This window comes from Branchiostoma lanceolatum, chromosome 14 (assembly GCF_035083965.1).
Source record: "Branchiostoma lanceolatum isolate klBraLanc5 chromosome 14, klBraLanc5.hap2, whole genome shotgun sequence".
Classification (NCBI taxonomy): domain Eukaryota; kingdom Metazoa; phylum Chordata; class Leptocardii; order Amphioxiformes; family Branchiostomatidae; genus Branchiostoma; species Branchiostoma lanceolatum.
In genome coordinates, this window is record NC_089735.1 from 13,722,445 (window position 1) to 13,745,783 (window position 23,339).

General features: G+C 40.7%; 1 protein-coding gene across 2 annotated transcripts; it reads right to left on the reverse strand.

The window, feature by feature from the left end:
- Positions 1-93: 93 nt before the first annotated feature.
- Positions 94-22,017, reverse strand: LOC136448806 (uncharacterized). 2 transcript variants are annotated; one of them, XM_066448454.1, is made up of 9 exons: positions 21,896-22,017; positions 5,331-5,567; positions 3,841-3,950; positions 3,241-3,409; positions 2,705-2,822; positions 2,151-2,260; positions 1,719-1,851; positions 1,146-1,361; positions 94-768 (listed from the first exon to the last, which is right to left on the reverse strand). In XM_066448454.1, exons 2-9 carry the CDS (start codon positions 5,546-5,548, stop codon positions 556-558), a joined length of 1,287 nt encoding a protein of 428 aa, XP_066304551.1. In that variant the 5' UTR covers positions 5,549-5,567; positions 21,896-22,017; the 3' UTR covers positions 94-555. The 2 variants fall into 2 exon arrangements, with proteins under 2 accessions (XP_066304551.1, XP_066304552.1); XM_066448455.1 differs by having other exon boundaries at positions 21,828-21,943.
- Between the last annotated feature and the right edge of the window lie 1,322 nt (positions 22,018-23,339).

Sequence of the window (23,339 nt, forward strand, 5' to 3'; positions counted from 1 at the left end):
TTCTTTACCAACATACTCACAGTAGTATAATTATGTATAATAATTGACTAACCTTACACTCAGACAGATAAAGGCTTACTTACAAATACCCAATTGAATCATAGCAAACTTTTTATTATCAATCTACATGTGTACCGCCAGTATGATATAACCTAGACCCTATCACTCACTCAATAAAAAGACGCATATGTATGGCTTGGAGCAAAGCGACGTACTTTCTCATAATTCTAACAGATAAGCCTCTCCCAGACTGTATCTACACATCTGGATCGAAGATGTAACATGTAAATGTCTCAAAGGAGTAGTATGCAATACAAATGGGAATTATACATAGTTTCATATATTACGCCAAAAATAATTACTCAAGCAACTGGATAAAGTTTTGAAACAGTCAGACGTTTCAGACAGCATCCACTGTCTTTCGTCAGTTTCATATATTGTTTTTGCCATACCTTTGCATTCACCTTAACATTCTTATCAGATTGCATAGATCAATATTAAGACATTGGTAGAAAGCTATAAACGGGTGTTGCCTTTAATGTAAAGACAATCTCTTCAGTTGGTACTGTGCGTGGATTCCAGTCCTGCCCTCAGATCCCGCGCCAGCTGGAGGTGGAAGGCGTGCACGGGCATTTCCGGGCCAGGCGCGTAACGCCCCACGTCGAAGGCAGTGGACTCCATGCCCCTCTGTACCCCCTCACACACCCTCGTGTCCTCCCGCTGGACCTGGTCACTGTCCGCAAGGCTCTGCTCGATAAAGTTCGCCAACTGAAATCAAAATGATGTCGCAATTCATAAACAGGATCATGAGTTTAGAAAATATGTTCCCATAGATATACATAAAGTTTCAAATCTAAACTTTAAAACATTCTTTTAAAACTCGCCTTGAATGTGAGTTTAAAAAAAAATGTTCTCCTAAATATACATAAAGTTTCAACTGCGGCTTGGCTCCACGTCGTCGATCACCTTCTTCAATAACCTCATGGAATAGGTTCCACGTGATACGTCTAGCTTCAGAGTTGAAAAGTACAACCAAGATAAAATATGGATGTTGTCATGAATATACCACAAAGTTCCATGTGGCCTATTCGAAATTCAAAATGATCCCCTCCCCTTTTTTATCCTCATTATCAAGTCTATTGTACCTCTATCTCGCTCATTGCGTCCGCAAAACTCTCCTTCAGGTAGAAGTCATAGATCATCAGAGAGCGGTCAGGGCCCAGGGGCAGCACGATGTTGATGTCCAGCCACGGACCGTACCTGTTGACCAGTAGGTTCGGGTAGATACAGGAGTACACCGCCTTTGTCCCAACGCGCTGACGCTTTGGAGTATTCTCGCCGTCTGCTTTACCGATGCACACCTGTATGCATATTAGATACACAAAGGTACTTGTAACATTTGCAAGGAAATACATCATGTTTGCCTTCACATGGTCGAGCCTAACAAAGTATATTTTTATTCGTACTCCAACACATTCATATACTGTATATGGTGCCCCCCCATCTGTCCTGCCACTTGCTACATAATGAAATCGAACGCTATGGGGAGTCTGCTACTTTGCCAGTAGCTATCTTATCCGTCATCAATGGAGATGGGAGAAAACAAGAAGGAAAAAAAAAGAAAAGTAAGTTAAAATGAATCGAGAGTAGCTAAGAAATGAATGAACATTCAATGGTTTATCTAATATATAGAAGAAAAGTCACGGGAATCGGCTAACCTGCATATTGTAGAGGTCCCCCACCTCTGTCCTGAAGGTACTGAGGTCTAGATTGGACGACAGATCACGGTGGACGTACTCCAAATGATACCCGCCGTCCGAAGCGTTATCCACGATCAGTTTCCAGTTACAACTGACAGGAAAAATACAACAAAAGCACACGATTCATATGCGTAATAGATACGGATGTCATCTTATCCAAGCTCTTTCTGCTGATCTAGATTATGATTTCTATTGTTACAAGGTTATCATTGATTTTTTTCTCTCTGTGATTAAGTGATACTAGAATAGATACTATGAATTTGGGTCTCAGGCACGGTAAAGAGGAGGGACTAGCAAGCCCTCCGTGTAAAAATGTACCCTGCTATAGAAACAGCAAGGAAACTTGCTGAACTATGTGCACTAGGCACTACAAGGTGAACAACAACAAACTTGAGCTGGTATTGCCGGCGGCAGATGTGGCGCATGCCGCTGATAAAGCCCATCTCCTCCAGCTCCAGCATCAACGGCAGCACTTTCTGGTCAAAATCATCCGCATCCGGCTGGAAAACAAGACAAGATGACTGACACATGAACATTAGTTTAGAACAATCTGAAGGCTGTTCGGAGAGAAGTTGCCCAATTCCCGATTTCTTTATTACTTTCATGTACAAACGCCAAACCACTGTCGCCATTTTTGTCTTGGGAATGATGGTCGCTTTGCGCAGTGATTGTATTATTGAAGATACAGATAGTCGGAGCAAGATGACAATCTATCTAACGCTCTCTCTCTCTCTCTATCTAACGCTCTCTCTCTCTTTCTCTCTCTCTCTCTCTCTCTCTCTCTCTCTCTCTCTCTCTCTTCTTGTATCTACCCCTCCCACTTCATCTCTCTTTATCTGCCTGTCCAAGGAACCTCCTTTTTCCGTCCCTCTGTCTTTCCGAGCAAATCGTAATCATTTCATCACCAATACAGAAGCGCTCTGAAGCCTTATATGGTTACTCACATATCCCGCCATACGAAGGAAAACCAGCGGACCCCAGGTGCGCACAGCTATGGGCTTCAACCCGTTTCGTCCCGCCGTGAAGTTTTTGATACCCCGCATTTTTGTTGGTTTCGTCAGCCTTCGTATGACAAGACAAATATGATAAAACAACAGACAAGTTGGCAACCAAGCGCAAAGCGAGAACGTTACATTTTGCTTAAATGTTAGTGTCATTGATCTTCATGGAAATGTTTCCATCAGTCGGCTTTTTGTAGTTTTGACATGTGCTTATCTAAACTATTTGTTTCGGTTTACAAAAAGCAACAGAATGTATGCTGTTCAATTTTACTTTTTGATCAATGTTTGCCACCAGTAGAGCTTCCCATGAGGTCACCTGATAAAACATATGAAAAATATCTTTCTTACTGGGGATGGGACACGAAGGCGTGATGCCCTTTAATCGGAAAGTATGTCCATAGCAAAAGCGCAAGAGGAAAGGCAGATAGATATAATACAGTCCAACGTGAGGGAATATAATGTTCAGAACTAGTGCTGACCTGCCATCCAGCCCGTAGGTCCACCCGTGGTAGCAGCAGACGAACTGGTTGGCTTGGCCAGCTTCCTGTATCTCCACGATGCTCCCATGGTGACAGCAGACGTTATAGAAGGCTCTCAGAGTGTTGGACCTGTCAGATGATACTATGAACGGCTCTCTACCGATGGTACCTGTCCAAAGGGAATTGGAAATGACTTTGAATGGAGTGCGTCCAGTACTGTAGCTCAGCTTGTAGCAGCCTCACACTTGATCTCTGCTTCCAATTAGTTGCTAACCGGGAGACCTGGTTCAAATCCTGGGAACAGTATCTCGGATGGGGCTGCACCCGCCAGTCTTTTGAAATGGACAGAAAATGGAGCCCGTGTTCGAGGAGGTGCCTCGAGCACGTTAAAGCGAAAGGGACAACAGCCTCTCGCTGTAAAAATATACCCTGCTCCTGAAACAGCGAGGAAACTTTCAGCCCTTTGTGCCACTAGGTCAAAACACAAAACACTTCTTAAAACTTCTAACTGAAGAAAGGGAAAACTTTAATCCAAAATTTTCAATTAAAAACCCATAGTCTGCAAAATGAAAGCGACTCTAGTAGGGCAATAATTCTTACCAGTGAAGAATGCACCAGGGGTAGAAACTTGGTCCGTCCTTCCTACAACCACCCAGTTGTTCCTCCATACGGTCCTTGCTTCCAAGTCATGGATCCCTGTTTCCTTGTACCTGAAGGGTGTATACAAACCTTTTCAACGCGCATGGTGTCACTAAGTTTATCACCTTGTTGAACGAGTTATTTTCTAGTGGCCGTGTGTTAATTGGTGTCCGTCAAGAAAACATTTTTCTCCTCCTTGTTGGCGGCGTTTTAGGAACGCGCCAAACAGTATATAATGGCTAGTTGACAAATATTCCGGGAGCTCTGTGGAATGTTCAACGCGCGTGCGTAGCTACCATCTTGAATCCCCATTGGGGATCCGGGTCCTAAATTGTGGTCGCAGAACACAATATTTTTCCGCGACATAGTAGCTCGGGTAAAACGTAGTCTGTCACGGTACTTGAAAAAAAAGCCGTATTTATTCTTCTGTGCACGTCAGCGAGTCAAAAACAGTGACGAATGATAGAGAAAAGCGTCAGGTTTGAGACTTTATGAGTTGGATTACGATGTTTGTTCGGTCGGCTTGGATTCGCGCCTGAATATTGTTACCACCAACTGCTTTGCGTTGGCTGCAGTATAATGACCTCCAATGGGAGTGATATAATAGTGGCTTTTAAAAGAAATCGAGCTTGCAAATTTCAGTTCATTTTCACATATTTTGTAGATTGTACCCTGAAGTCAAACATATTCAAATGTTGTAAATTGCTTGTGCACCCTACTATGAATTTTGAAGCATCGAAGGCTGAGACCTTTTAGACTGCGCCGCGTGTCCAGTGAGTTAGGAGCTTTACAATAAACATTCAATCACCGCCATGGCAATAGTTTTTATTGCCTACCTTGTTTTAGTTTTGTGAGGGATATTTGCTTTCTGAGTTTTTGTAGGGTCTAAATGAAATCATGAAAATGAGAAAGAAAAAGAGGGATTACAACAGGGTTCCCTTCGATCAAATTTTACACCATTAAACTTATGAAGGTGCATTTGTATAAATTTTTAAGGGTAGCCCCATTTAACTCTTCAGTCTACATAGAACACATAAATCAACATTTATGCATTGGCAAAGAGAATAGATAAAACTTATAGGACATTGTAACATAACTAACAAATGGTGTTGTTAACAGAAATAACATATATTAGGTAACATAATTAGCAAAATACATGTATGTAGTATATAGTAGAGTGGATTCATTCTAGTTTATTTTAGTCTGTACACTTGAAGAAGCTGTCACGCGAAACCGGTCGTGGTACTTGACTGAATAAAAGTTCTACACAGGAACTATGCGGCTTCAGATGTCTTACTGAGGGACGACTGTGGTGTGAAAGATGTCGATTAGCTTGAGGAATGAATCCACTCTACTATATACAAAATACATGTATGTGTTACTTGAAACATTTCTGTAATACTGACGTACATAGAGGAGACTACATTTACAGTAATGTTCGTTAGACCTACCAGCTAGATGGTGGCGTGAGCGCCTCCTGTACGGGAGCATCGAGGGAGAAACGCAACACCTCGTCAGTAACGGACCGATCTGTCTTCGTGAAGCGTCGGTCTGCCGTCGTGAAGCTTCGGTCTGCCGTCGTGAAGCGTCGGTCTACCGTCGAGAAAATCCGGACGCTTGCGGCACAACGACAGGCTAACACGTGCAGTGATGATCGCAGGCTCGCCATGTTTATGTTTATCTAAAGCCTGGGGGGGGGGGGGGGGGACAAGAAACGCATATATGTTCATCTTCAACGTCTCAATTCGTAACGAATTGCAAAAAGGTTAATACATTGAATAAGTTACTGTCCTCAATATTGATATAGTTGATTCTAGATGCCAGTCTTCGATTGTGTTTGTTTATGCACTGTACTTAAAACACGAACTGCCAAGCAATACTTTAAAACTAAGCTTGGCTACTTGCAAACGTTTTTAATGGTGTCAAGACAGATAGATTGATACATAAATATTGATTTGGGGTGCAGGGTTGCTGACGCATCTCCTATGTACTAGCCTGACTAAATTATGCTCCTAGTGACAGGCCCGACGGTTACCGAGGGGATCAGTACCCCACCAGCGAGAGATTGTGTAAACATAGGCTATTCTATAGACCTGCAATAGGTGCGAAGTTAGAAAAACAGGCTACGTCGTGGGCCATGTCGCATCGACATAGAATGATTAAATCATGTAACAAAAGTTAGAAGGAGGCTAAACGAAAAAAAAATTAGACGCACAATATCAACCTAAGACCACCATTAAAAACAACGTGATACTGTCTCTTTTAGCTGTTTTCTCTTCGAAATTCAGTGGACCTTATAATCTAGAATGTAGGTGTGAGGGGTGACTGACTGACATCTTTTGAGGACAAGTGGTGTAGGTTTCCAGACCTTTTTTTTCAATAGTCATTCTCTTTCTTTCAATTCAGAGTTCCTTTTTACACTACCCCAAATTCCGTCACCACAACATCCTTTAATAGCGATTCACTCAATTAAATCAGTAGTGAGACCAAACTTTCTTAGCAAGAAGAGTTAAAAACAGAACACTTGAAGGTAGAAGTATTGTTCCACCCGTTACAAATTTACGTACAACTTCATCTTGGCTACTTGTAAACCTTTATTTCAATGGTGAGACTGATATATCAACACATATAAAACATGATCCGGGGTTCAGCGCGGGCTGTTGGCGTATTTCCAGGCAGGCGTGGCCGCGGTCTTAGGCAAACAAAGTCAGAACTAGAGTGGTGTTTAAAAAACACACCGGCGACGTGAGAAAATTATAATTATGAAAATCAGGGGCTAATTTACTAGCGGCCGGCCCGACGGCTACCGCCTCCAGGGGAGGTAGTCCATGGGCTAAGTAGGTTTTTGGTACCACCGAGAGGGACAAGTGCTATCATGGATTTTTTGTATCTGTAGTAACCAAAGTTAATTATAAGCTATGATAACAAACTTCCATGTACAGCTTTCCTACTATAATCACGTGATCAAATGACGTCATTAAAATGAACCTCGCTGTTTGGAACTTAATTCAGAGGATCGGCACAAAATATCAAACATCAATAATTTTCGATGAAAATCGGTTCGTAGGCTATAGATACCACAGGAATCACAAAATAGTGTGTTTTTGATCGATATTTCACATCTATAAGAAGTTATGAGTCTTTTAAGTCTGATTTTTGGGGTAATTTTGTGTAAAAAGATGTATCGTTTACTTTCCAAAATCAGGCATTTATTCGGGCTACCTATGTGGTCTTGTGCAGTACACTTTGTTGATTGGCCATATCATTATCTGCATTTCGGGCTTTGAATCAACAAAATCCGTCAATTACATCAGGAGTTATAAGGGTTTTAAGAATTACACCCAACGGCCATGTTACCAAATCGCCCCAAATATCGCAATGCATTATGGGTAATTTTAAGAGGCATTGTCTGTAAAAGAGAAGAAAAAATAGAAAAGGAAAAAATATTGATTTTTCAAAAAATTTGTGTGGTGGTAAGGCCTTGGTCCAATTGTAGAAAAATGGGTAAGTTTCGGTGGTCACCGGTTGCCATGGAAACGGTCATTTTTTTAAATGGCGAATTTTTATCTGTGAAGGTTTAGTTTCGTCCAAAATAGACCATCTTTAGCTTATAGAAATTAATGCCTACCATTAGTACCAGATATTCTATGTGCCTGTAACATACATGTTTAGATATTTATCTTGATTTAAACATTAATTATATAAACTTGCATTAAGGTACAGAAAATGTTTAAACATAACCTGTTTTGATTAATTTCTAACATCGACTTTTGCCAAAAAGGCGTTGTTAGGGAACTCTTAGCGATCAGTAGGGCAGATCAATTTGGTTGATATTCGGTCAAGTTACAGTTTGAACCTTTGAGATACACCCCCATACACCGTTGCTAAGGCCATTCAACGGTTGTACAAATGGGGTTCGGACATACATGTAGTTCACACAAGGGAGGATTCGAAAGTACATGTATTAGCAGATATTGTTGCCTACTACATTTATGCTAACTTTCAAACAACCAAGAGTCAAGTGCATTTGTGTAAAACTATCGTGCATATCAGATGTCAAAACGTTTTTCTAGTTTCATTATCATGGCTGTCATAGTACTAGTACTGGTGTCGGGACATAGTTAATAGGCTGTAATTTACTGTGATGTTCCGGGTAACTGCATGTTGCCATATAATGGGCCTCCATGCTGTCAACAGAAGTCATGGCAGCTAGGCGGTTACAGATACTGTAGTAGGAGCATCTAATTTTTTTGAAGGATGAAGAAAGATCATTAAGTTCCAAAGACTGCATCGATCAGCTAGTCTTTTCAGTTTTATACATGATCTTTATGATATTTGTATTTTGGTATAGGGGTGTACAAAAAGAAACAGGTGTCAGAAGGAAGGACTCCGAACTTCGATTACAGCCCCCCCTGGTGGCTGTGTGTGGAACTGAAGCAGAATTTGTCGTTTTCATATCTCGTGCTCTGGACATCCTTTAGTAATGATTATCTTTTATCATCTTCGCCGAGTACTATAGTGCTCGGGGAAGATTATGTTTTCGGTTGAGCCAGCTGTTGGGTGGGTCTAGTATGTATGTCAAGAGCATAACTCAAGAAACCTTTGATGAATCTTTATGATTTTTGACAGGTGTGTAGTGGTTGTACAAAGGAAGGTCAAGTTTGAAAATGGTTCACCTTGCGTTTTTCAACAGTACTGCAGCGGACTTTTAACTTTTGTATGTTTGTATGTAGGCAAAAAAAGTGACAGAAACATTGATGGATCTTCATGATTTTTTGTAGGTGTGTAACTAGATGTTGTGGAAACGGAGGTCAAGTTCAAAAATGATTCCCCTGGCATTTTCCATAGGTACTGCAGCGGGCTTTGTGTGGATGTGTATTTGTATGTGGACAATATAACTCGAGAAGCTGTTGATGCTTCTGTATGATATTTAGTGGATGGGTAGGGTTTACAGAAAGGAAGGTCAAGTTCGATAATGGGCCTTCTAGCGGGTACCAAAGGTACTGCAGCGGAGCTTCAAAAATTTGGAACATATTTTCTAAAAGTGCTATGGTCATGGTTTTTATGTGGTAGATAGTTCATGCCACAGGAAGTAAGTTGTGTATTAAAGTTTGGGCCCCCTAGCGTCTTGTTTGGAACTGCAGTTGGCGTTTTTGTTTTGACATTCGGACATGACTAACTTAAGAAGGGGACGAAAGATCGTCGTGAAGTTTGGAATGTAGCGAGCTCAGATGGTACTTTACACAATCGATGACTAATTATGCAACTCAGGAGCTGATCTGCATAATTATTAAGGATAGTTTGTAAATCCACTACATTTCATAATGGGACATGTGACAGTGTTCCCAAAACAGGTCAACAGAGAGCCTTGCCTAAAAATATAAATAAACAGATGGGGCACATAAATAAACAGATCTAAGGGCAGTCTCACTACACTCCGAGCAGATGTGTGGGTCCGGTTGGTTTTTAACGTGTTCAGTTTAGGCATTTTTGTCCAACACACGGTTGGAGACATAACGAAAAGGGGACAAGATAGAAAGCCTGACAAAAACACCTAAAACACGTCAAAAACCAGCCGGACCCACATGGCCACTCCTCTGCTCAGAGAGCACACTGCACCAAAACTGCACCACTGCTAGTTTATCAATCAAATGGGAGGGCAATTCTGGTTAAAACCAGAGAAAATAAAGTTCTTCCCCGACTGTTTTGGTCTTATCTCTGCAAGATGCAAACAGCAGTCGTGCAATCCGCTTGCTGCCTGCCTATTTAGAAACATCGGTCCCTATACTGAGATAGAGCAACAGGTGAACTGACCGATCATTTGTACCACTTGTTAACTTCTAAGGAGTGCTGATAGAACTACTGACATTCTCATAGTAATTCCTGGACATTTCAAATTGACATTCTTTAAGCAATCAGCTATTCAAAACCAAAATATTGAAATGAGGTAGAAAAGTGGATGGAGAGGGAGAAAGTCAATAACCTAACTGGGCCAGGCAACATTATGTAGGCACTACGAATAAAGAACCTTAGTTAAAACTTATTAGCAACAGTATAAAAAGTGAACGATGCTACGCTAAGTCCTTATCTGACAGTTTAGCTGTTGTGTATTTCTTCCTTGGAACACAAAGGTAAAATAAAAATACCATCTAATGTGCGCAACAAGATTTATTCTATCTGCGCATGCGTAGGTTGGTGGGAACTTCTTAGGAGCGGGCCATTGCGATATAGGGGTGGTTGGGCGTTATTGTGTTGTTTTAGAGTGCGCTATGATGCAGAAAATATGTTTCATCACTGCGAATTCAGACCTTTCGCTTAAAATTAAGCAAGAGCATAAAAATTGGACGATGCTTTGCCCCATAAAAGGGTTTAGAATAGGGGTGGGTACCGGTACATAAAATTCAGGTCCGGTCCAGGTCCAGGTCCAGAGGGTCAGGTCCAGGTCCGGACCTGTACCTGTACCTGATTATAGTAGTGTCGCAGTACATTATATTTTGGAGAGCGAGACACACGTAAAAGTCTCCAAACGTCATGTCTGGAACGATATAATTTCTTAGGTTTGCACTTTGTCTCAAAATTATAACTATACTCTCCTCGCCGTCTGTTTACTCATCCTTTAAGTGTTTCTAGATATTATTCACAACTAACGTCTTCGAAAACGACTCGTTAAATCTGCTGTTTTGTATTTTCTTAGACCAGTTATGTGGCCGCCTGCTGGTTGCCTGGTACTCTGAATTTTCTAATCGGTCCATAGGCCGGTCCACTGATTTTTTTACGGACCGTTTTTTTTGGACCGGTCCATTAAGAAATACCGGTTTTGTACCGGTACACGGTACCGGTACCCACCCCTAGTTTAGAAGAATCGACTAGTCAGGTATCCTTTCTAATTACAGTAGAATCCGCTTAACTGCACATCCCATTTGCCAGCGAATTTGGTGCAATTATCCGGCTGGTGCAATTATGCGAAAATGCCCAGCTGGACCGGTAGTACACTGTATCATACAGGAGGTGAATGATTTATAAATCTCCGTGTGCTGTACGCATTTAGAAGTAAGAAAGCTTTCGTTATACAGGTACAGTACGGTAACACCGTATGTTCCACCTCTTGTTAGGGCCACGTTTATATATTAAAACAGTAAATTTCAAATTCTCAGGAAAGACATCTCAGGACACAGTGAGTGAAATCAGTCAGCGCCAGAGAGAGCCCCTGTCATATTTGGACAGATTAGACTGTGTAAATCATGGTAGACTAGTGAATTACTGTACAATGGACTGTACTACGTATCCAGTGGGTAGATATAGTTAGATGACTTAGATCAATGACAGACCATTCTCCTTATAGCATAGCCGAACCCGCGTATACATCCTTCGGGTGAATGTAGGAAGTTTCTAGGACGCAGATTCAGCTCTGCCATAAAAGAATGTGACAGATGATCACGTCAGCACCGCACCGTCAAAAGCAACTGCTATGTCCGTCCACGCGTCTGTAGCCCTTGCCGAGTCGCTGTGCGACTAGATCTGAGAACTGCCGGATTAGATGTACGTTAAGACGCCAGTCTTTTATCATTGCAGCGGTATGTGAATATAGTGCTGCCGCGAACCTAAAACCGCCGACAACACCCATGTTATCCTTAAACGCGAAATCAAATCCCCGTGAACTTAAATACATTCCCAGTAATAAGACAGTGTACAGGTAGAGACCAATCTTTATTGAGTACAGCATGCTGTCTGCCAAAACGCAATGCCGCCTTTGCTACGGCAGGCGTGCGTCTCTTTATGGTGACGACACGCCCCGTGGCCCGCCCAGGACCTCCCATACGATCGCTATCAACGTGATTGTCAATGGAGACCACCTTCTTTTGTTAATGAAAACAATTTTAGACATATTGGCGTTATTGTGCCTCTACATAGGCACTTATCGGCTCATTTGTACCGCGTTTGCCGATGTTTAGCGCACCTTTTTAGTTAACTTGTCAACGATTTTTGAAACATTTTGGTGCAGTTATCCGGCATTGGTGACAATGCGCCGTGCAGATGTGCGGAGTCACTAACAATGCAGTGAATGGGAACCGGTTTGGGATTTTGGGATTCGGTGCAGTTAAATGGAAGGTGAGTTTATCCGAGGTGCAATTAAGTGGCTTCTACTGTACTGTAATACAACGAAAAACACCGTCCGACACAGGCCCCGACCAAAGAAGCAAACTTCGTAACGAATCCTAACTGTTCCCACGATACTTCAACATACGCTAGTGATGACCACGGGATCTGACACGTATAATGTTTTTATAAATAAATTGGGAGGGCGATTCTTGCGGAAACTAGAGAAAAATTACTCTATTCGAAGATAGTATTGATAAAAGAGTGTCATTTGTAATCATTCCCGACTGTTTTTGTTTAATCGCTACCATACAGGGGTTGAGCAATCGCTTGGTTCCTATTCGGAAACACTAACCATTTTACTGAGATAGAGCAAACATTTGCTCAATTTTGTTAACGTCAGCTAAACTGCTTTCTTCAAATTGTTGACACAAAAAATTTAATTGCAGACTTTCTCATAGTCTGTTCAGTTGTAATTCGGATGCTTTAACCAATCAGCGCTTCCAAACTCAACATAATCATCGAAATAAGGTAGAAAGATTTGTCCATTGCAAAAAGACAATAACCCAACAGATCTAGAGCATGGCAATATCAAGTAAGAACTAAGAATTCAGACCCTTCGATAAAACTTAAACAACAGCATTAAAAGTGAACGATGCTACGCTAAGTTCTTACCTGGGACGTTAGTTGGCGTGTTTTTCTTCCTCGGAACACAAAGGTCATAAGAGACTGTCTGGTGGGCACAACAAGAGTTATTCTATCTGCGCATGCGTGGGTTGGTGGGAACACCTCAGGAGCGGGCCATTACGATATAGGGGTGGTTAGGCTTTACCGTTTGTGCTTTAGAGTTCATGCCCGTAGCCAGGATTTTGATTGGGGGGGGGGGGTTCTTTTTAATGTTTGAGGGTTCAGCGAGCGCCGCAGGCGCGAGCTTCCTAGGAGGTCCGGGGGTATGCCCCCCCGGAAAATTTGAATAATTGAACCTTCTGATCTGGCATTTCCGGTGTTTTTTGAGAGGATTTCAAAGAAAGAAATCAAAGACAAAGTTAGCAGTTTTTCTAGGATTCCAGCTCCGCCGGTGATACAAATAAGTCCACCTTGAAAACAAGTGCTTTTCAAAAAAGCTGGCGTTTTGGCTACGTTTATGAGTGTGAATTGTCTTTTCCCTTTTCTTGAAGTAAAATCTGCCAGAGAAAGTCACTCAAGGGCTGTTGAGTCTATAAGAAAAATTGTCATTTTGGGAAAGGAGTACTGTTTTTTAAAACTTAAGTTAAGTGCCGTAACTTCAAAATTGCTTTCCCCAATCTGCCTTTCTCTATTAAAATAGAGAAAGGCAGATTGGGGAAAGCAATTTTGAAGTTACGGCACTTAACTTAAGTTCTTTTGAAAAAGCTGGTCTTGGTTTACAACTTGTACTTATTTCTAAAATGTACAATAGGCTCATCATAAAAGCTATCAATGTAATTATGTACATAGCACGCAATAAAACATACAATTTGAAAAAGCACCATTGAATCATCAGCACTATGGTAATTCAAAAGTGAAATAGAAGTTCATAACAGCTAAGGTTCTATCTAAAATGACCACCAAATGTCAAACAAGTGTTTAAACCAATTAACAGCTACCTCATCCCTATTATTCTGGTCTCCGCATTTACAACATTTCTTCCTTCTGGATAATTTTGCTAAAATTCATGAAAATTCCAATATTTTTGTGGCGAGCGGCGTCACTTTCCATGTCCGTGTTGTCTGAATGAAGTCGATACTGAACAATGGAGCATTTGCTACTGTAACAAAGGATCGCTGTTTTGCAAACAACATCAAGAGCCTCTGTTTACATCGGGAATAGAAGTTTAGTGGCGAGAGTTTTGCAAGAATCATCTTACCGGGCATAGGAGCCGCTGCACGGTATTTTCCATTACAATGAACAGAAAAACTCGAATGCCGGGTTTGGAATCTATGAAGTCCTGTTCATAAGACAAAGGCCTTGTATATATTAAATGAATATTTAAAAATAACAAATATAGAATATTTATTTATTTGTTAATAAAAAAATAAAAATATGATATTCATAAATATGATGTTGATAGATTAATATAATACAAGTATCAATATATATTTTTGATATTTAATATCTAAAAAGAAAAAAATCCTTGCACGGACTCGATCCCGGATCCTCCGGATCTGAAGCACTATGACGTTACCGGTTGAGCTAAGCTGTAGTGTGTTATAAGCGGCGCTGTACATAATGCTTTAACCTCACTACATGGTATCATTTATGTCGATTTTTGGTCGTTTTCTTGACGAAATCTTTTTTTTTCTTCTGCAATCTTGTGGTATTGATGTAATATGGTCATTTTTCAGGATATCAAAGTCCGAAACCACAATGCAATGATATTTCCGAACAGTTGTAGCAGTTACATGCGGTTGGTCTCCTATGTGTCATGCAAATCAAGCCTGCCTGAAATTTCTTGCTCACTTGCCATATAAGGCAACGGCTATACAAGAATTTTGGAAGGTATTGCCATATAAGTTTATATGGTGTGCGACACAGTGTTGAACCAAACAGCATGCATCGAACGGAGGTAAGAGCCAAGACATAGCGTTTCGGCGCGAAGACGCCAAAACGCAAAAAAACCTTCGACGTTGAAAATTTGACCCTGGACCCTGGAGCGTTTAGAATTTTAAGAATTGAACCTTCTGAATGGGCATTTTCTGTGTTTTTGAGAGAATTTCAGACGAAAAGTCAGAGACAACATTTTTTCTAGGATTCTAGCCTCTGTGACGTTGCTGGTGATACAAATAAGTCCGCCTTGAAAAAAATCTTGAACATTAAAAAAGTGGACCTTCAAGCCTGTGAAAGTGGACCTTCAAGCCCCCCGAGCCCCCCCTGGCTACGGGCATGGAGTTGCACTTTGCTTAAACTATATGGCACCAGTCTGGAAGAGAAGCCTTGCTGCCCGTCTATTTTTTATTCATGTTATGTTAGTATACATTTTCTTATCATTCTTTTGTTCAGTTTGGAGACCTGGAACTGGAAGAAAATGAATTTGGCCAAGTTTTGATTATGACGGGAAATAATGAGCTTTCAAGAATGTTTGTTATACCATGCAGCAACTGTGCTGTGATAAGTTGTTACTTAAGCACCGTTTCCATGGTAACCATCATAAAATCTGCCTAACTGTATTTCAATATGCCTTCAACATAGTTTAGAAGGCCTCATAATGAATCACAAATTACAGTCATGTTAAAACATTTAGCATAATGGTAAAAATCTTCAACAAATGTTCAGTACTTGTAAGAAATTAAGCAGTGGAAACTGCAAGATAGCAGATCCAAGATGGCCGCCAAATGGCGCATGTCACCTGATTTCTTTAAAATAACTACTACTTATTTTTTACCTAGCTGAAATTTTTTCTAAGAGCCCTAACACTAGTTGTGGATCGTTAAGGAATGTTGGCCAAGTCTTGATAATGACTGGAATTCATAGGCATCAAAAAACGGCTTGTTCAGTAACTTTCCTGTGAGAGAATTGTATTTTCCACCGTTTCCATGGCAACCGTCATAAAATCTGCCGAACTTTATTGAAATGAACCACAAGTTATAGTCATGTTCAGAACATTTAGCATAATGGTAAAAATCTTGATAAATGTTTAGTACTTGCAAGAAATTATGCTGCAAGATGCTAGTAACAGATCCAAGATGGCCGCCAAAATGGCGCATGTCACCTGATTTCTTAGGTAAAATAACTTCTACTTATTTCTTACCTAGCTAAAATATTTTCTAAGAGCCCTGTTATTAGTTATGGATCGTCTAGTGTCATTGGTCAAGCCTTGATGATGACTGGAATTCATAAGCATCCAAAAAAGGCTTATTTAGTTACTTTCCTGCGACAGAGTGTTATTTTTCACCGTTTCCATGGCAACCGTTATAGAAATTTTCCTAAGTTTACTTCAAAATGACTTCAAATGTACTTAACTGGTCTTGGTTTGATCTAAACGTATTGAAATACTATGACATATGGTTAATGATTATTAAAACCACATGAAATAACTTGATATAGGCGATTTTTGGTCGTTCTATTGGTTTGAGTGACGTCATCATATCACGTGATAATTCCTAAAAAGCTGGACATTTGACATTGTTATCATGCATAATGACGACACATTCGACGACATAACATAGAAAGCTTTTTTTACGGCAATTGAGTATAGTTCAGGAAGGGGTAGAGAACCTCAGTTGAGACTGGTGTTAGCCTACCATTAGCCAGTTTCATGACGTAGTCATAGTCAGTCCGTCTTAAAAGTCTCCCGTGCCCAGTGTACGGAACGCCTTCTCTCTGTTTCCTTTCTTTATCCTTACTATGTTAGTCTTCAAAGCTGCATTTAAAAGAACTCGGATTTACCCGTTGGTTACTTGTCAAGCATATCATTTTTTACTGAAAGTAGCAAAGCACAAAGCTTCTAAGAAGAAAGACAATCAAAGGCAGTGACATGCATATTGGTCTTTTTTTTCTTCAAAAATCCAGACATCTTTAAGATAAATGCATGAAAATTGAAATGGATCTTCAGTTGATGTAAGGTGTGGAATCACAGACAATCTATTTTTAGAGCCCTGAACTGAAACAGGATGACACTCAGGCTAACTTAACATGCCCATGCAGCAACGGAATCGTGGGTTGTATGTGGTGCCAGGTGTGAAAAGGGCAAAGTTTTGATAAGCGGTGATTAAAGAATTAAAAATATTGACCCACACAAATTGCATCTCTGTACAGTCCAAGTAGTGTTTTATAGCAAGTAAAGAAAAGGTGTTTATTTATCTTTTTTCTTTCCATACAGGAGGGGTCAACCTGCTGAAAAGTACGTTTTTACAGCATGGCACAGATAGGATCTAGAAATTCCGGGAAAAGTCACAAATTTAGATCTAGATGGCTTCTTTTGAAGATTATCAACGAACCATTCAGCCTTACTACTAAGATGTTTCAGAAATCACAAATATGCAGTAAATTCTCTTTCCACAATTTATTGCAGTCATGCCTGATCTATAGCTATCAACCTATTTTGCATTATCGTAACATTTCTCGAAGGTCAAAGGTCATCGGATCTCTTAATCTACCCGGAAGTGACACAGTCTGGCCGCGGCCGCGGGCACTTTTCTGAGAGACATATCTCAACAATCTTTCATCCCCTGCGTAAACTTTTTAACAGCTTCCGTATTACAAACTACAAGTGTGGGAAGTTTGAAGGGCCAGAGATTTCCCATTTTCACACTGTGCGCAAAAGTGCCCCGTCCGTCGCGTGCGAACATACTAGTATGCGAGCTGCGAGTGGACACGGCATACTTAATACACAGACAGAAGGTCACTCTGCACAATCATGTTCGCAGCCAAAACTCACAATTCCCGTTGCCGCGTAGGTATGTAACTTGGTATATCGTTTGCTAGGTTGCGTGTGGTGATGCACGTTGTCTATTTTACAATGTAACAGTGACTACACGATCACAGCAAGTAGGAAAGATATACACCCCGTATCTGCCAGAAATATTCTAGTCAATCGGAACGGATTATAGCATGGTGTTTATGGAAGGGCAGTGGCACGTGCCATTAATTATAGGGGTGCAATTACGATATTGCATTGACGATAAAAGTAGTTACGGTGTAACAAAGACATCGTGCATCACCACGCCCATCCAGGCAAACGATATGACAAGTTACACACCAATGCGACAACGGAATCGTGAGTTATAGCTGCGAACACGCAAGCAAGAGCATTTCCAATACTCCCAGAAGGAGGTCACACCTCCTTCCCGGAGTAAAAACTTTTAAGACATTGAGAAACAGCAGTGATATATGGGTCTAAATCTTTTTGCAACATCCAGAAGGTTTATTTCAAATATTGACAAACCAGCACCTTTCCTATGCCCTAAGCAATAGAATTCGTCTCTGCTGTATAAAACGCCGTACCAGCAAGGCGTTGCCAAAAATTATTCCCTAGAGAATGCGTTCGCCGAATTCCTAGAATATTTGGCAAACCGAAAGCAGTACTATACAATAGGCTCCGCCCCTGAGTCGTCGCCAAAAACAAACTCACTGGGCCTTATAATCTACGCACAAAAAGTTGGGAAACTTAAGGTTTGCAGGGCGGCTAATCTAGTGAAATTGACTTTGTACTATTTTACCAGTAAAGAAGTGAGAGAAAAATAATTTTGTACTGAATGTTGGTAGCAAAGAACATAAGGATTCCAAATATAGTTTTTGGAACCATATGGATGACGTCATCATGTTTTATTGCCCTTCTCATAAATATTTTCGAAGAAAAAATACAGAACTTTGGAAATTCCCAACAACACAAAACTTCATTTTTTTGACGGATACTGATAAAAGCTACAAACTGGCGCTGGCGCCAACGAAAATATTGTAATAAACTATATTTATAGCGAAATTATTGATTTTTAATTAGCTTAAAATTAATTCTCGGTATCCGCCGAACCGCACACATCACCCCTTGGCGCGAACGCGAGTGTGAAGATTGAACGATTCTCTAACCGAATCCGGTAATAAAAGCGATAATTTACCTTCACTTCTTCTTAATTATAGAAAATAAAAATGTGTTATGGCCATTAAATCTGCTAATCGGCCGCAAAATCGTTGTTTTCCCCGCAAACAGCACCAAAATCGGCAGCGTGGACCCTCCATACTAGATTGATCTGTTGTGACCCCAAAACAGCTGCTAAACTCTCGCGAAGTCCCGCAAAATGTGAGAAACTGACGAGATTGTGAGTGTTTGCTGCCGTTCCCGGACTGTACTCCCTCCCCCAGGTTGTTTACGTGCCACGCCGCCTGTCAGCGGGCGGGCGGAAACATTTAAACATGGCGGCCTCTTCGTCAACTACGGACGCGCGTAGGCCGTGCCATGTACAAACCGTATAAAAAAAGGAAAATGGATATTGTGAAAGAATGGGGTATAGTTTGTATCTAAACTGTAAAAAAAAGCTGGGTGGGCGGTTAAACCGTCCGCGGTTGAGGTAAAGTAGGTCAGATTACCACGAACAGTACTTGATGTTATTTATAAATCCTTTATTCGTCCTCTCCTTGAATATGCTGACATAATTTGGCATGGATGTACTTCATATGATTCCCAGCGATTAGAACGTGTCCAATACGAATGCGCGCTTGCAGTCTCAGGGGCTGTAAGAGGGTCTTCGTATTCTTCGCTACTTTCTGAATTAGGTTGGGAAAAACTTTCGGATCGTCGTCACGTTCACTTTCTGATCATGTTCTACAAAATTGTCCATGGCCATACTCGCCAGTATCTTAAGGATTTAATCCCTCCTGAAGTTTCCATTTCTAGTTCTTATAATCTTCGCAACAAACTTAATCTAAGGATACCGCTCTGCTGTACAACTCGATATCAAAAGTATTTTATTCCTTATGCAACACATCATTGGAACGGTCTTGGTATAGCTGTTCGATCATTAAATCTTTCGTTGTTTGAAAAACATCTAGTGAAATTAGTACGTCCCTCTTTCTATTCACATTTTAGTCATGGCCCCCGGTACACTTGCGCCCTCCTCACACGTCTTCGCACCGGCACGTGCAGTTTTAACCTAAGTTTATTTACACGTAATTTAGCAACAAGTCCAGCCTGCACTTGTGGATGTCGAAGCGAAAGCGTTGTCCATTATCTTTTGTACTGCCCTATATATAGTCAACAAAGACTCAACCTTCTGGGCAACCTACGGAACCTTTTAGCCCCTATTCTTGATATCGATACTTTGTCTGATCAAGCCTTCATTTATTTATTATTAAGAGGCTCATCCTTTGTTTCATATGATTTGAATTGTAGCATTTTAGGCTTGACTCAGCACAATATTGCGACTAGCAAACGTTTTAAAACTTAGCTCAGGTATGTTGATATATTCATTGTTTGTTTGTTAGTTTGCTTGTATTGGACAACCCAAATGCTGTTTTTTATTGTTACTGTACTTGTTATGTAAGTTGTAATTTTTATTTCCAGAGGTGATGTTTAATATTAGCTTTAGCTAGAGTGCATCACCTCTGTGTCCTGTACATTCTTCTGTTGTTTAATAAAAAAAAAGTAGGTCACCTTCTATACCTTGCTCCAGTCATTTTCACACCCACCCTTCACATTCAATATTTGTTTCATCCGTTCTTTTTGCTTAGAATACCGATAGCTGCACGTATGGTATTGTATACATATTGTACCTAAACTACTTTTGCTCCCTTTATGTTTATGAATTCGTATTCAAACTGTAGGCGGTATTAGTAAGATTATATGCCTCATAGGACGGAAATGTCTTTTTGTTTTCTCTGTCGTATGTAAGAACTAAGGAAGTGGAGGTGGTTTGCCAAGTGCGATCATGTGGTGGAATGGAAGAGAATGTTCAACCCCATATCTATATAATTTAAGTCATTCAAAATAAGCAATACATACATGGGTGTCATCCTTTTTTTGTTTCAAGTATCAAGTCTCTTTTGCACTGTACACCTATCAAATGTAAAACAGAATTACTACATGATATCTTTGTGTTTTATCAGCTGTAGGTTCTCCATATCAGTTGTTATCTTTTCACTTTTTCAAGAGAGATCTAGAAGTTGAACATGCATATTAAAGGACGTTAACCAGGAAAAAAATCAGTGACGGCTTTTTGACCAATTAGAAAATGAACAGTACCAGCAGGCAGTCCCACGTTTTGAGATTTACTGGTCGAAGACAATAATAAAAATCTGAGGCCAAAAAAGAACAAATTTAGCTAACTGCCGTTGCTCTCTAGATAGGTGTAGATTATAGCTAGAGTCTTCAGACAGCAAGGCGAGTATGGTATTAAAGTGCCAACTATGGCTGAACCTCAAATTATATCCTTCATGTGATCCAACACACACACACACAAACACACACACACACACACACACACACACACACACACACACACACATTTGCATTCATGTAAATTTACATTGTTGATCAAGAAACAACGGAAATATGATCAACCAAAGTAAAGTTTCCAAACTTTTTGTGCGTAGTTTATAATGTAGGTGTGAGAGTTGACTGACCGAGGTCTTGTGAGGACATTCAACTTTTATGGGTATCCTGACCTTTTTCGATAGTCGTCAATCTCTTTTCTTTTTACACTACCCCCAATCCTGTCATCAAAACATCCTTAGTGAGTCACTCAACTGGCTCAGTAGTGAGACCATAATTTCTTAGCAAGAAGAGTTCAGAATACTTAGAAGTATAGGTGTTGTTTTACCCCGGTTAACAATTAACAGTTCGTAACTAAATCTAATCAGCCGACTGAACTCTAAAGTCAGTTCTATTATATGGTCACATCTATGTTAAAATTGTCAAATATTTTTTGTCCATCTGTTGTTCAATAATTAACACACAGATGTCCATGTGACAGAATATTAGTAAGATTCTAAAATCTACGTGCTAACTAAACGCGAACGTGACTAAAAACAAAACTTGACCGATTGCCAGCGCACACCGAAAGATATAACAAAAGCACATTACCGTACCTTACCCACCTCATAAACAACCCCATATAGTTGGTCTAACAAAGAATTTTAGAGGAATTTTATTGAGGTAAAGGTAAATGATTTTATTGTCACTGTTTGTAACATGCTTTCACATAATTCAGCCGACATAACGCTGCGAAGTGAATGGCAGTGTACGATTTCATTGTACTGTATTGTGAGTGAATTGAAATGAATAAACCAATGATACTAAAGCGTTACTAGTTATGGATCCTGGTGTTTAAACTAGATGGGAACACAAGAAGCTCATTCTATCTTATCATCAGTGTAAGAAGAAAAGTTACACTCACACATACCTGTAAGGTCTAGTCGGGAGTTCGACGGCTACATAAAACGAACCGTGAGAAAATGTAAAAAAACGCACCTTTGTGATCTTGAGTTTGAGTTGCGTAGGACCCTTTTTTTGTCTGAGCACCCGACAATAACAAAACCGGTTTCACCACGATTCTCTCGCCTATGACCCCGATAAGTGTTTTGCACACAATGTCTTCTTTTTGTTTGGCTGTGCTGTGACATTTCGTTTGACATTAAACGAATCGTGAACATCATCGCATGTTGACTTCGAGGCAGATGCAATACATTACGCATGCGCGTGACCTTGAGTCGTTTTGCGTCATTCGACGATCAGTGTAGAATCCAAGAAGGCTTGTTTTTATCAAATAGAATACTAATGAAAATTATGAAGAGATAAAATCTTCTCCAACTAAAAAATTGGACTCATCGGAATTTTCAACTTAGCCTTCGTCAGCTGTCAAGAAAACTGAGTTAGTGAGTCTAAAATTCCATTTTTGATTTGAAGAACAGTTTATCTCTTTTGGATTGTATGCATGATGAACCCTGTAAGACTTATGGTGATGCGACTAAAGGGCATCGTAACAAACGAATAAAGGTACGACGAATAGCGACTTGGAGTTTTTCAGCATTATCTTAAACATAAACAAAGGTTGAAACAAACAAACAAATATTTACAATGTCTTGGAAATCTTACATTTTAGCTGTGATAAGCTAATGATCTACATGTCTGGCATGTTTGTTATTAAATCAATGGTATATCGATGTGTTTGCCATGTCCCTTTGCGGTGACGTCATAGATGGCGGTGTCCTTGAAGGTGTATATCATGTCTATAACATTTGGGTTGCCTGGCAACACTGCGTGGCTCACTTCAGGGGAACAACCACAAAATCGCTTGTGGGGCTGTCACGGTAGCTCACGGTAACTGCCGCAAGGACTAGATTGACCACTCACTAAAGCCCATGCCCGTAGGGGGGGGGGGGCGGCGGGGGTCCGTGGGGTTCGGAAGAACCCCCCCCCCCCTACAGGCTTCAAGGTCCACTTTTACAGGCTTGAAGGTCCACTTTTTAATGTTCAAGGCAAGAGGCTGGAATCCAAGAAAAACTGCTCACTTTGTCTCTGATTTCTTCCTTTGAAATCCTCTCAAAAACACTGGAAATGTCATATCAGAAGGTTCCATTTTTAAAATTTTCCGGGGGGGGGGGGGGCATACCCCCGGACCCCCAAGGAAGCTCGCGCCTGCGGCGCTCGTCTTGCGCTTACGGCGCCCGCTGGTCCCTCAAACATTAAAAAGACCCCCCCCCATCAAAATCCTGGCTACGGGCATGAAAGCCTCCACAGCAGGCTCTTAGGGTGGTGTTCTGATAGTGCTATTGTGTCATAATTATACTACTCTGACTGTTACAGTGTTCTGATGCCACGCTGTTGAATACGGAAGCCATCAGAACACGCTAGCGATAAGAAAACATCACACTCAAAAGCAATACAAAACACAAACACAGCAACATAAAACATC

Coding starts and splice junctions, on each gene's coding strand:
- LOC136448806 (XM_066448454.1), bottom strand. CDS start 5,548: ATGGCGAGCCTGCGATCATCACTGCACGTGTTAGCCTGTCGTTGTGCC. Junction 1,362..1,718: donor GGGACCTCTACAATATGCAG/GTTAGCCGATTC, acceptor ATATGCATACAG/GTGTGCATCGGTAAAGCAGA. Junction 769..1,145: donor ACGCAATGAGCGAGATAGAG/GTACAATAGACT, acceptor TTTTGATTTCAG/TTGGCGAACTTTATCGAGCA.